This window comes from Aspergillus aculeatus, assembly GCF_001890905.1.
Source record: "Aspergillus aculeatus ATCC 16872 unplaced genomic scaffold ASPACscaffold_17, whole genome shotgun sequence".
NCBI lineage: Eukaryota > Fungi > Ascomycota > Eurotiomycetes > Eurotiales > Aspergillaceae > Aspergillus > Aspergillus aculeatus.
Window position 1 is genome coordinate 684,051 of NW_017962992.1, and position 12,762 is coordinate 696,812.

General features: G+C 54.8%; 3 protein-coding genes across 3 annotated transcripts; 2 read left to right on the plus strand and 1 right to left on the minus strand.

The window, feature by feature from the left end:
• Positions 1 to 633: 633 nt before the first annotated feature.
• On the plus strand, positions 634 to 5,023 carry ASPACDRAFT_54668 (uncharacterized protein; the record flags this gene model as incomplete). Its single annotated transcript, XM_020202907.1, has 2 exons — positions 634 to 757; positions 864 to 5,023. 2 exons carry the CDS (start codon positions 634 to 636, stop codon positions 5,021 to 5,023), a joined length of 4,284 nt encoding a protein of 1,427 aa, XP_020052656.1.
• A 3,263-nt stretch (positions 5,024 to 8,286) lies between these two features.
• ASPACDRAFT_54669 (uncharacterized protein) lies at positions 8,287 to 10,043 on the plus strand (the record flags this gene model as incomplete). Its single annotated transcript, XM_020202908.1, has 3 exons — positions 8,287 to 8,514; positions 8,554 to 9,353; positions 9,398 to 10,043. 3 exons carry the CDS (start codon positions 8,287 to 8,289, stop codon positions 10,041 to 10,043), a joined length of 1,674 nt encoding a protein of 557 aa, XP_020052657.1.
• Positions 10,044 to 11,155: 1,112 nt separating this feature from the next.
• ASPACDRAFT_125872 (DSD1 family PLP-dependent enzyme) lies at positions 11,156 to 12,478 on the minus strand. Its single transcript, XM_020196861.1, has one exon. It carries the CDS (start codon positions 12,392 to 12,394, stop codon positions 11,288 to 11,290), a length of 1,107 nt encoding a protein of 368 aa, XP_020052658.1. The 5' UTR covers positions 12,395 to 12,478; the 3' UTR covers positions 11,156 to 11,287.
• Positions 12,479 to 12,762: the final 284 nt, after the last annotated feature.

The window sequence follows — 12,762 nt, forward strand, 5'->3', positions numbered from 1 at the left end:
TGCCCTTTTACTCAAACCCTGCCCAGAGTCTTCTATTAATTGCATGGTATCCAAAGTGAGGTTTACCTCCCGGCACCTACAGGGGAGTTGTTGGACCCTTTGGACGAACCGTTAAGCTATATTCCCGGCATGGGAACGCCCTCACTCGAACAGATTGCCGAGGGGAATGATTTTCTGTCCACCAGCATTTCGGGCATCAATTACATGTCTTATTGGCTGAATGGAGATTCCACAGGGTCGAATCGCGCCGAGTTTCTGTACTGACTAATGGAAGGAGGTAGGGGGGGGGGGGGGTTCACTCCAAGACGGCCCACGTGCAATGGGCTGGATCATTACCCTTTTGGGCAATCCCCGAGAGATTTCGGCACGATTGATCTCCACTCCAGGGGTTTCTAGCAACCCTCCACAAATCGGAGCCATCCTTTCTATCCGAGCATTTTCGGCTCATTAGCAACTGACATTTACGTGTCGATCAAGTTCGTCATGAAGATTTTATCTGTACATGACAAAGCTATTGCCTCCATGTAGCATGTAGCCAGTTTCCCTGCCGAATTTGTCATCGTTGCCATGAATTTGCCGTATCTCCAACCTCGTAGACTCACAGGGTCTATATAAAATGGGCATGAGCTCATCATGCACCCTGGTCTAAATTGCAGCCTTTTAACTCTACTAGTATCTTCGCTCGTGCTCTTTAGCTATCTCTTTAACGAAGATCAGCTGAACAAGCATCAGGCTTTACCCGCCCCAGCGATTTATGGTAAGTCTTGGATTTGAATATGCGATTCCCTCTACCAAAGGACCAAGAACATGGAACTAATGCTCAGAAAAGGAGAAACCAGTCACCGGGGGCGAGACCGCTGCAGCGTCTCCTATCTATCGCAAGGATGGTCGAGCACTTGGCGTGGTATTCAAAGACCTCACGGTCTTGGGGGTTGCCAGCGGGGTCAACAGAACCATGACTCTGCCAGCGATTGTGAGCAAGATTGTGCAATGGCCCGTCAAAGCCGTCACAGATGCGACCGGAAAGCAATCTACACCAACGAGCAAGCTCATTCGCGATGTCAGTGGGGTGATCTTTCCTGGGGAGACGATGCTCGTGCTGGGACGGCCGGGCGCTGGGTGTACCACCCTGCTGAAGACCCTGGCCAACAGCCACGGCTCGTTCGTTGAAGTTCAAGGCCAGCTGCAGTATGCTACTCTCTCCAAAGAGGAGATGGCACGTCGTTACCGATCCGAGACCGTCTACGCCAGTGAGGAAGACTTCCACTTCCCCACTCTATCCGTCAAAAACACCATGGGCTTTGCGTTCCAGCTGCGCAAGCCCGCGAACGAAACTCGGTCGGATTCCGAGTTTGCCCACGCGATGACCGAGGCTTCATTGAAGGCTGTCGGACTATCTCACACTGCCAACACGATCGTGGGCGATTCTTTCGTGAGAGGTGTTTCTGGCGGAGAGCGCAAGCGAGTGACTTTGATCGAAGCCCTATCGGTCAACCCTACCCTCACGGCCTGGGATAATCCCACCCGCGGACTGGATAGCTCCTCCGCCACCGAATTCGTGCAGCTCATCACCTCACTCTCGGCGCAATCCGGAATGAGTAATGCCGTGTCCATGTACCAGGTGTCTGAGACCATCTATGAATGTTTCGATCGGGTCACCGTGCTGTACGACGGCCGGCTGATCTTCTGCGGCCGAGCCGAGCAAGCCAAAGACTACTTCCTGAGGTTGGGGTTTGAGTGTCGCCACCGCCAGACCACCCCGGATTTCCTGACCGCCGTCACCTCCCCGGCAGAGCGTCTTATTCGAAAGGATGTGGTGGGACCGGTGCCAACCGATCCCGATGGCCTTGCCGCCGCATTCCGGGACAGCGCGGAGTATCGTCAGTTGCAGGAGGATATCGTCCGGTATCAGACGGAAATGGCCAGCGATGGCCAGCGGGTCCAAGCCTTCCGGGACAATGTGCACCAGATCCGGTCGTCGTGGGTGCCGCAGCAGGCGATCGCCCCAAACACGCTGGCCAAGCAGATCTGCGTTGCAATGCGTCGGTACTACCAGCTGTTGTGGGGCGACAAGTGGACGTTTCTGACCCTTGTTGCCTTTGTCGCTCTCAACGCGGTGATTAACGGTCCGGCCTACTACATGGCTCCCAAGGATGTCACCGGCACGTACGAGAAGAGCAGCGCCTTGTTCTTCTCCCTGATCTATTTCTATCTCAATGCCCTGACGGAGGCCGTCTCCACGGTCAAGTCGCGTAATATCCTGTTGAAACAGGTCCAATATGGGTTCATTCATCCAAGCGCGTTTGTCATCGCCCAGACCCTTGCCGACATTCCGATCGCCTTCATTCAGTGTCTCCTGTTTGCTTGTCTTTATTACTTCGAGATCGGCCTTCAGCAGACGGCCTCCACTTTCTGGATCTTTGTTTTGCTTGTCTTCACCCATTATGCGGCCGTCCAGAGCTTGTTCCGCATGCTCGGTGCCTGGGTCCCCAATATCTCGCTGACTTTGATGATGGCCGGCAGCGCAATCCCTGTTGGTCTGCTGTACTCGGGGTTCGGTCCGACCCGGCCTACCCAGCGACGATGGGGTTCATGGCTGCGCCGCGCGTCGCCGTCGCCATACGCGCTGGAAGCATTGCTGGCCAATGAGTTGGATGGAATCACCCTGACTTGTGCCGATAGCGACATGGTTCCGTCCGGGTTGAACTACACCCAGTTGCAGTACCAGACCTGCAGTATCACTGGGAGTACCATGGGACATCAGTCAGTCCCTGGCTCAGTGTATCTGGCGGATCACTTTGGCTACACGCGCAGCCACCTGTGGCGCAATTTCGGCATCATCCTGGTTATGTGGTTCCTCTATGTGGTACTGGGATGCATTGGACTCACCATCATGACGCGCGAGTCAGGAGGATCTCACGGTCGGATCTTCAAACAGTCCAAGCAACGCGATGAGGAGAACCAGCCCAAGTCCCCGGCCAGCTCCTCCTCCGGGTCCTCGTCTGCCACGCAGTCGGTCCCCGGACCCCCCGCGTCCCATGCACTGGAGAAAGTCGAGACCGACCATTCGAGAGAGGCAGCCCGGACATTCACCTTCCAGGAGGTCAGCTACTTCGTTCCAGTGGCCGGGAAGGAAAGACAATTGCTCCGCGACGTAAGCGGGTATGCTCTCCCGGGGCAGTTGACAGCCCTAATGGGGGCTTCCGGCGCCGGGAAGACAACGTTGCTGGATACCCTCGCCCAACGCAAGAACACCGGTCGGATCACGGGGGCTATGCGCCTCGATGGAGCGCCCCTGGACCCGTCCTTTGCCCGGTCTTGCGGATTCGTGATGCAGCAAGATGTGCACGAACCCAATGCCACGGTGCGGGAAGCTCTGCAGTTCTCCGCGCGTCTGCGCCAGCCCGCCGATGTCGGGGAGGAGGATAAGTTGGCTTACGTCGAGCACATCATACACCTGCTGGACCTGGAAGACATTGCTGATGCACTCATTGGCGAGCCTGGAGACGGGCAGCTCAGCGTCGAGGAACGTAAGCGCGTCACGATCGGGGTGGAGCTGGCGGCGCGCCCCAGCTCGCTCCTTTTTCTCGACGAGCCCACTTCGGGCTTGGACAGTCAAGCGGCCTTTGCGCTCGTGCAGTTCCTGCAGCGAATCGCTGCCGAGGGGATTCCCATTGTATGCACCATCCATCAGCCTTCTGGAGTTCTCTTCGAGATGTTCGACCACGTCTTGCTCTTGGCGCCGGGAGGCCAGACCGTTTACTTTGGCGAAACCGGCGAGAACTCGTCCCAAGTCGTCGAGTATTTCGGACGATACGGCGCCACGATCAATAGCCAGGCGAACCCCGCGGAGTTTATCCTGTCGACGGTGACCTCCAAAGAGGAGGGCTCGAAGGACTGGCCCGCCATCTGGCGCGAGTCTCCGGAACGCAACGCCCTTGACGCGACCCTCGTTCGATTGAACGCCACTCCCACCACCACTGAGTCACCCTATCCTCCTATCCCCTCTTCATCTCAAACAGCATACGCCCTATCACTGTGGTCGCAAACCGTATCCGTGACACAGCGGCACTGGCTCTCCGTGTGGCGCGACGGGATGTACCTGTTCAGCAAGACGGCGAAAAGCCTGTTCGTCTCCCTCTTTATCGCCTTCAGCTTTTTCAAAGCCGGATTGAGCCTACAGGGCCTGCAGAACCAGATGATCGCGGTGCTGCTGCTGTCGTGGATCATCCCGACGACCAGCGCCGACCTGCAGGACATGTGGTTCCGCAAATGGGCCATCTTCACCGCGCGCGAGCAGAACGGCATTTACGACTGGCGGGCGCTGGTGAGCGCGCTCGTCGCCGTCGAGATCCCCTGGCAGCTGGGGATCTACACGGTGGTGTTTCTGGGCACGTACTGGACCGTGGGGTTCCCCGCGGGCGTCTCCGCCGTCGCGGGCCTCTACTACTTCACCTGGCTGCTCCTCGCCCTGTTTAGTGTCGGCTACTCCCAGCTGCTGGCCGCCTGCTTCCCCGACCCGACCCTGGCCGGCTACGCCAACTCCCTTGTCTGGGTCGTCCTAATGGTCTGCTCCGGCGTCCTCACCCCCCACGCCTACATGAACGACTTCTACCGCCCCTGGCTCTTCTGGGTCGACCCCATGCGCTACTTCTTCGGCGCTACCGTCGGCGTCGTCCTACATGATGTCCCTGTAGACTGTGGATCTGAGGAACTCGTTCGCTTCGAGCCTCCGCCCGGTTTGTCCTGCGGTCAGTATGTAGGCCCCAGCAGCGGTGGCGGGGGACAGCTGTATCTGGATCAGAACCCGGGCTACCTGGTTAACCCCAATGCGACCGCAAACTGTGGGTATTGTCCGTACACGGTCGGAGACGACTATCTGTCGACCTTGGAGTATGGGTACGACCAGCGGTGGTGGAACTGGGCGGCGTTTCTGGGGTTCTGCTGCTCCAATATCGTGCTGTTATATGGTGTGGTCTGGCTTACCAAGGGACGGGGACAGAGACGGAAGACTAAGGGTTAAGGATTGACAGGCATTGTGATTTACTCGCTAGATCATCAAGCGGGAAGTCGGGAGTTAAAACCAGCTCTAATTTGTGACCCTAGCTGATTGTCTTTTGCTTTCTGTTGTGTTGGTTTTTCTTTGGACTTCACATTTAGACACGAGACGCATTGCTTAGGGGGCATAGAGAAAGACTTTAGATGGCGTTTCTCGTTGCATTGAGTCGGTATTGACATCATGTTACCGTACAGCGACGTTAGGCTACCTAACACCCTACCCAATTCAATGTGCAGGGTGCTACGTTCATTCGTGGCTGGATCCCATATGCTCTGTTCTTGATAGCTCCTATGACTCCCACTAGCCTATTCTCCTATACGAACTCTTTTCCTAGTCTGTGAGGCTCTGGATCCCTAGATCTTCAGTCATTAGTGAAGTGTGACAAATAGGGCTATCTAATTCACTAGATGTGACTGCGATAGAGTATCACCCGCCAGCGCTATCTCAGCCAACAAGACCACTCACTAGAAAGATATTGACAAGCGATCAGGATTCATTTGCTCGAATCGGTCTCTCAAGATTGTCACCATCGAGCCCAGACACTGAACTCTGTTAAAATAAACAAAGAAACAAGGTGGGTCGACCGGGCCCCACCGTTGCATAGATCGGCAAGATAGCGCATCTAGTGCTTATGCCTGGTAATAGCTTGGCACCATCTCTAGCCGAATGACACTCGTTCTTACCACAAAGGCCCGTCAGCTTGAGCCAGCTCGTCTTCTCACTCAAGGCTAAAGTCCAGCTCGCCTCCTGCCGCTTCTACCCCTGGCTGTTCAACTATCTCGTCAGGCGGCTACCCAAGTCCGTCGGTGCCCTGATGGCGCAGCACCAAGCCTCGACCCGCGAGAAAGTGCAACGTCGGTTACAGCAAGTGCAGGGCAAGGACGTAAAGCGTTGCAAAGACCGGATTTCCTGGCCCACCTGGTGCAGCAATCCCGATACGAGCTGTCGAAAGGCGAGATGGTGGTCACCGCCGCTACTCTTATCGCGCGGGAAGTCATACGCTGCAGACGGCTATCACGGAGATTTGTTCCACTTGATGCAGAACCCGACCGTCTTGGGCCGCGTGAGAAGCGAAGTTCGCGGTGCGTTCGTGTTGGCGGATCAAATGAATGCCCAGACGCTGCTGAAGTTGCCTGTCCTCGATGCTGCCATCAAGGAACCCTGGGTATTCGACTCACGTCGCCCGTGCCGCTCGGGTTGACCCGTCTTGTTCCCGAGGTTGGCCATACCATTCCGGGCGACTTTTTCCCAGATGGGGTAAGTAGCCCTAATTCGTTCCCTTAGTTTCAAAGACGCCATCATTGCGATAGGCCACCAACCCCGAGCACTAATTCGAAATTTGACCCCCAGACAGTCGTCTCCTACATGCAATGGACCGCCAATGTCTCCCCACACAATTACAGCGACCCTACGAGTTTCCACCTCGACCGCTGGCTGCGGCCGGAAGGTAAATTTGAGAAAGACCGTCGACGCGCAATGAAACCATTTCTCCAGGGCCCGCGGGATTGTATCGGCCAAATTCTGGCCCGTATTGGGATTGTACTCATCTTGGGGAAACTGTTGTATTGTTTTGATCTCCAGGCGGAGGATAGCCTCGGTCGGTGGGAGGATCAGGAGACATACGCGTGTGGGTCAAGGCGCCGCTGCCGGTGAAGTTGAGGGATCGGACGGGCCTGGAATGAAGTCTTCTAATCCAAGATGGGCTCTTCGACCTGAAATGTCCTTTCTGTAGGCACAGTTACACAGGCAGAGCGTCCCATTGCCCTTTATGCTAGGACTAACGGCATGTTATGTAGGTTGCTCCAACATCTTCAGCCTTCCTGTGCCACAACATAGACCAGAACCTTTCGATTGGGAATTCACTGAAGACATTTCGCCGACTCATAGAGCCACCTAGCTAAGGCTGAAAGTATTGTTCGGAGAGCTTTCAGTAGATGATACTTTTTATTGTCTTTCTTTCAAAGCTTTTAAGCATGTATGTAAAGATTCTAGATACAAAAGGTTCCGTAGCAGAACACCTACGCGACTGTCAGATATTTAAAGGCTAATAAGAATCCAGATCGGCTGATACAAGAAGTATTGTGGATATCTTATATATTACTACTTTATCTTAGAGAGGCAAGGGCGGTGGTTACGCGATTTTGCAAGGTGTCTGTAGTGGGTTTCTTTCTATTATACATACGTTGTTTTGACGGGATACCTTAATGTTGCTCATTTGTGCAAGATAATACTCCAACAGAATGAGCAGAGGCTGTTTTACCTCTCTTGACCACTGTACTAGTGCCAATTCTGCTGGAGATATTAGACAAGTGGATAGTGGAGCGACTACCGTTCAAGGGGTTAGTGCAAGGCGGCGGCTAATTCTTTATACCCCCCAGTATGATGCAATCTTAGCAAGCTCCGTCCAATGCTTTGGTTTATCATTTCATCCCGCAAAGATTCCTTTATTGGTGTGGGCCCTAGAGCTCCTGGCCGAGTTGCTGTTACTAAATGGCATCCTGTCCCATAATTGTCGTGGTCTACAGTCTTAGGTCTCTCGGCCTCACAGGTAACGAGAGGGGTATGAAATGTAGAACTCCTCTCTCATCCGCCCACATATTACGGATGAATTATATAACCAGGGTCTGTCAGTAGTAGCTCCCTCCAGGAATCGCGCATCTTCCTCAGGCAGCACAGAATCTCACAGTTGGACTCAAGTATACACTTCCCCAGGCCGGCCTGCAGCCTGCAAGCTTCCCGCCTTGATGGATAGTGGTGGGGCGGAAAGATGCAGGGCCCGCAGGCTTGAATGCGTTCCAGACGTTAACTATGGGGACCAGCTATATAGCAGGCAGCCATGAATCTACAAGACATGAAATGAATCAAGTTATTCGTTTTACAGTATAAGCTCAAACATTGGGCCAAGGTGCTTTGTTAAGCGGCACGTTGCGGCCAATGAAAGTCAATCCCATCATATTCAAGCTCAAGCCTAGTGGAGCAGACCCGCTCTTTCGGGCTTCTCGATGACGATCTCGTCAATTTGTTTCCCCGGAGGCAACCAGCCTTGCAGGTATGCATCACTAATCCCTTCACGTTCGGGCAAGGAATAGGAATATGTGGATGTGACGCGGCCGGTCAGGGGCAGGTAGCAGAGTCATTCAGACTGTGTATAAGATGAGGCCACAAACATCCCAGATCTATCAACTGGAATATTCTTTTTCTCAACAGCCCAACTTGTCTTTTACACGATGAAACCTTCCTTGGGCCTTCTGGCCAGCGCTACGGGGCTGACTCTGGCCCGCGCTGCCTCCATGGCTGATGTGTGTACGAGCGACTACGCCCGCAGTGCTCTTCCGTCGACCGACTTGGGCCATGGAATTGTGCTTAAGCCGTCGACCGTGGTAGCCACTGCAGTCTACAACGCTTCGTCTGCCGGATCAGACTATTTCCCTGCCATGCAGTTCGATTACTGCAACGTGACCTTTGCCTATTAGCATCAGGGCATGAGTGATGAGGTCTGGCTGCAACTGTGGCTGCCCTCTCCGGATAAGTATCGCAACCGCTGGGTATCAACCGGAGGGTTTGCGTTCTCAATCAACTACGGCACCAGCCTGCTACCGGGAGGCGTCATCTACGGAGCCGCAGCCGGTATCACGGACGGTGGGTTTGGCGGGTTCAGCGAAGGGCTGAACAGCGTGGAGCCCGTGGCCAACGGAACCCTAGACCGGAACCCGATTTATATGTTGGGCTACCAAGGTCACCACGAGATGTCCCTGATCGGGAAAGCCTTCACGCAGCGCTTCTTCAACGCCACGGATCGCAAGCTGTACTCCTACTACCAAGGATGCTCCGAGGGCGGCCGCGAGGGCTGGAGCCAGGTCCAACGCTTCCCGGATGAATGGGACGGGGCCGTGATCGGTGCACCGGCCATTCGCTTCGGCCAGCAGCAAGTGAACCATCTGTTCCCCAACGTGGCCGAACAGACAATGGGCTACTACCCGCCCCCGTGCGAGCTGGAGAAGATCATGAACTTGACGATTGCGGCCTGTGATGGGCTGGATGGCAAGGCGGACGGTGTCGTCTCCCGGACCGACCTGTGCAAACTGCACTTCGACCTGAACTCCACTCTCGGAACTCCTTATAATTGCCCGGCGTCATCGACCACGACAACGCTTAAGAAACGTCTCCTGTCCCAGAGCTATACCACGCCGGCGCAGAATGGCACAATCTCGGCCAACGGCGTCGCCCTCGCCTCGACGCTCTACAACGGCTTGCATACCTTGGACGGCAAACGGGCCCATATCTGGTACCAACTGTCGGCATCCTTCGACGATGCCGAGACGCAATACAACAGCACAGCACCAGCGGGGAGTGGGAGCTGGACATCACCGCGCTCGGCGGCGAGTATGTCGCCCGCTTCCTGCAGTACCAGCAACTGAGCAAACTGCCCACCCTGGAGAACGTGACCTACAATACCCTAAAGGAATGGATGGAGTGGGGCTGGACCGAGTACGAAGATGTGCTCCAGACCACCTGGCCTGACTTGACCCGCTTCGAGCAGGCGGGTGGCAAGGTGCTGCACTATCACGGCGAGTCCGACCCCAGCATCCCTCCGGGCTCCTCAGTCCACTACCACGAGTCGGTCCGCAAAATGATGTATCCGGGCCTGTCGTTCAACGCCAGCACAGAGGCGCTCGGAGAGTTCTACCGTCTGTTCTTGGTCCCGGGCGCCGCTCACTGCGCGCCCAGCAGCTACCAGCCAGGCCCTTTCCCCCAGACCACCCTGGCCACTCTGATCGACTGGGTGGAGAATAAGCAGGCTCCTGACACCCTGAACGCGACGGTGCTCTCAGGGGCAACCAAGGGCGAGGAGTACTCGCTCTGCCGCTGGCCGCTGCGACCTCTCTGGGCCAACAACGGATCCACCATGAATTGCGTGTACGACGAGGCCTCCCTGAAGACTTGGCAGTATGACTTTGATGCCTACAAGCTCCCATTGTATTGAGCTCGGTGATCCTTATTGGTGGTGTCACGGTAGAGTCATTACTTCTTTTGCGATGGAGAAGGAGAAACGAGGGGAGATAAATGGGAGATGCTGGCTCTGGGGGAGCCTGTGAGGGGGTGCATGTGTATACTAGTGTGCGGAAAAACTGTATAACTAGCTACATTTCTTGTATACGGGTATCTTGAAGTTCCTGTCTTCCATACATGATATTCGTAGGTATTCAGGTGGGCTATGGAACTGGGCCATGTCACCTATCCATGAGACCAAGAACTTACTGAGTCACCTATCTAAGACTTCGGAATAAGTTCAGTACCATCATAGCAGAGACTATTGTATACGAGATGTTCAAACTCCTGTCTACAGGCCGTGCATACAACTTCCCCCATCTATGTATCAGGCTCACTCTACGCACGAATGCGCCTAATATGTACAGCCCGCACGGCAACACTAGGGTATACTGCACAGTTGCGCTATGAAGCTTACGGGAAACTGGCATCTCTTCACCTGGGGAATAAGCTCAATCGTGCGCCCACAACCACCTGAATAGATATGGCACGACTAGTCGGTGATTTGGGGCTTGCGTATGCAGGTTTCGAAGGGCTTGAATTATGTGGGGTGTCGGAGAAGTATACGGGAGGGTATAAATACTGTGTATAGTGTGGAGGCAACAGTCTCAGCCCTTTGTTCGTGGCCTTGTCATCCCTTCACTTCCCCCTTAATCATCTCTTCTCAGACCTAAGGCTATCATGTCTCAGGGGTGTAGGTGTACTATCTCATAGGCTTGCGGTCATATGGTCCACAGCTACAGAGACCTCGAATGAACTATCCCGATCGACTGGATAGAACCCTGATCGACCTACAAGGATAGGAACAATGAGATCCAAGTCAAGCATAATTGATGAGGGTTTGTTACCGGCTCTTATGATCCAGAGTCTGCACCAGGACAACATGAGACCAGACTATTCGTACTTGCCATTTGGCCCCGACTTTGGAACTTTCTGATTCCTACACGAACAAAAGTTCATTGTCTACGCTCTAGCATTATAGCTTAGTTCGCTGCCAATGTCCCCCTCCTTCCCTACTTCTTTCTTTATAACTTACCAAAGATCTATCTCAATTGTCATATTCAACTTTCCTAGTAATATATAGCATAAAGCTCCACCATGCTTAGACAGTTTATGCAGTCTTGTGCTATGCTAAAGTTTTATATTATGCCAAATCCCCAGAAGACAAAACCCCGCCATCTACTGGACCTTTCCCCTTGAGTCCACCGACCAGATCTCCTCAATCACCCCATTCCGATGCGCATAGTAAAAGTCATGCAGATTGATCGTCGGATCAATATGACTGGGGACCATCTCCAGCCGATCACCAATCTGCAAGTCAGTGGTGCCTGCTTCCCAACTCAAAGCCCCGTGCTCATCTCCGAGATTCAGATGGGTGTACTTCGCATCCTTACACTCCGCCAGCCCACTATCGGTCGTCAACGACTTCAACCCAGCATCAATAGTGACCTGCCGCTCCCCCTGCCGACTGATCACCGTCGACAAGATCGTCAGACTATTCGCATAGAACCCGCCCACCGCGTTGCGATAATCCGTATCCATAAAAATAAACGACCCCGGCTGCAGCTCCGTCACCCCAGGCACAGAGGCACAGAACTCCGCGGTGCCCGTACCCCCCGTCGTGACCACCTCAATCTTGTGTCCGTCGTTGCGCAGCGCCTCAGCCGTTCCAGTCAAGATCGCCATCGAGGCCAGACACTCCCTCTTCCGCTCCTCCCGACTGTGCAAATGCTGCAAGTGGCCCTCATATCCCTGCACCCCGATCAACCTCAGATTCTTGAGGTTATCTGCAATATGTCTCGCCAGTGCCAGCGCCGCAGCCGTATCCGCCACCCCCGTGCGGTGCAGTCCAACGTCTAGATCTATCAGCACCGCCAAAGGCGTGATCACACCCGCTGCGCCGAGCGCCGCATCGATAGCCGTCGCCCCGACAGCGCTGTCCACCACGATTCGGATCCCCGGGTGCTTTTTCACCAGATCCACCAGTCGCTGCACCTTCGGAGCCCCGATGATCTCGCACGTGATCAGGATGTCGTCGAAGCCGGCGGCGGTGATCGCTTCCGCTTCGGACACTTTGGCCACGCAGCAGCCCTTGGCGCCGGCGGCAACGAGCTTGCGGGCGAGGGCGGCGCTTTTGGTGGTTTTCAGGTGCGGGCGGATGTTGCGCCCTGTCGGGAGGAGGGTGGAGAAGAGTTTTTGGATGTTGGATTCCATGAGGTCGAGATCGACGATCATCGACGGGGTGTCGAGGGCGGACAGGCGGTCGCCGATTTTAGGGCTATACATTTTGGTGGTTGCGGGGAGAGTGTCGTGTCTAGGTAAGGGATGATGGGCTTGGTGAAGCAGTCAATCTTAAGGTGTAAGTCAGTGCACACTGAGGGGTCAAGAGAGATTTCTACTATTTATGAAGGGGTCCCGGGGAGAGATGCACGTTGCCCCTCATTTGGGGGGGGGGGTGGGGGTTGGGCTTATCTGCAGTGCATAGCTTGCGTGCACGGCCGTGCACGGCCGCCAAGGAGAGAAGAGAGGGAGAGCCCCTTGCTTCTTGCTCCAGGCTGAGAAGATAGATACCCCGATAAGCCGATAACTTCTATCTATCGGCGATAAGCCGTAGGGTAAGTCTCAGGCGAGATTAACTTACCCCACACTAATAA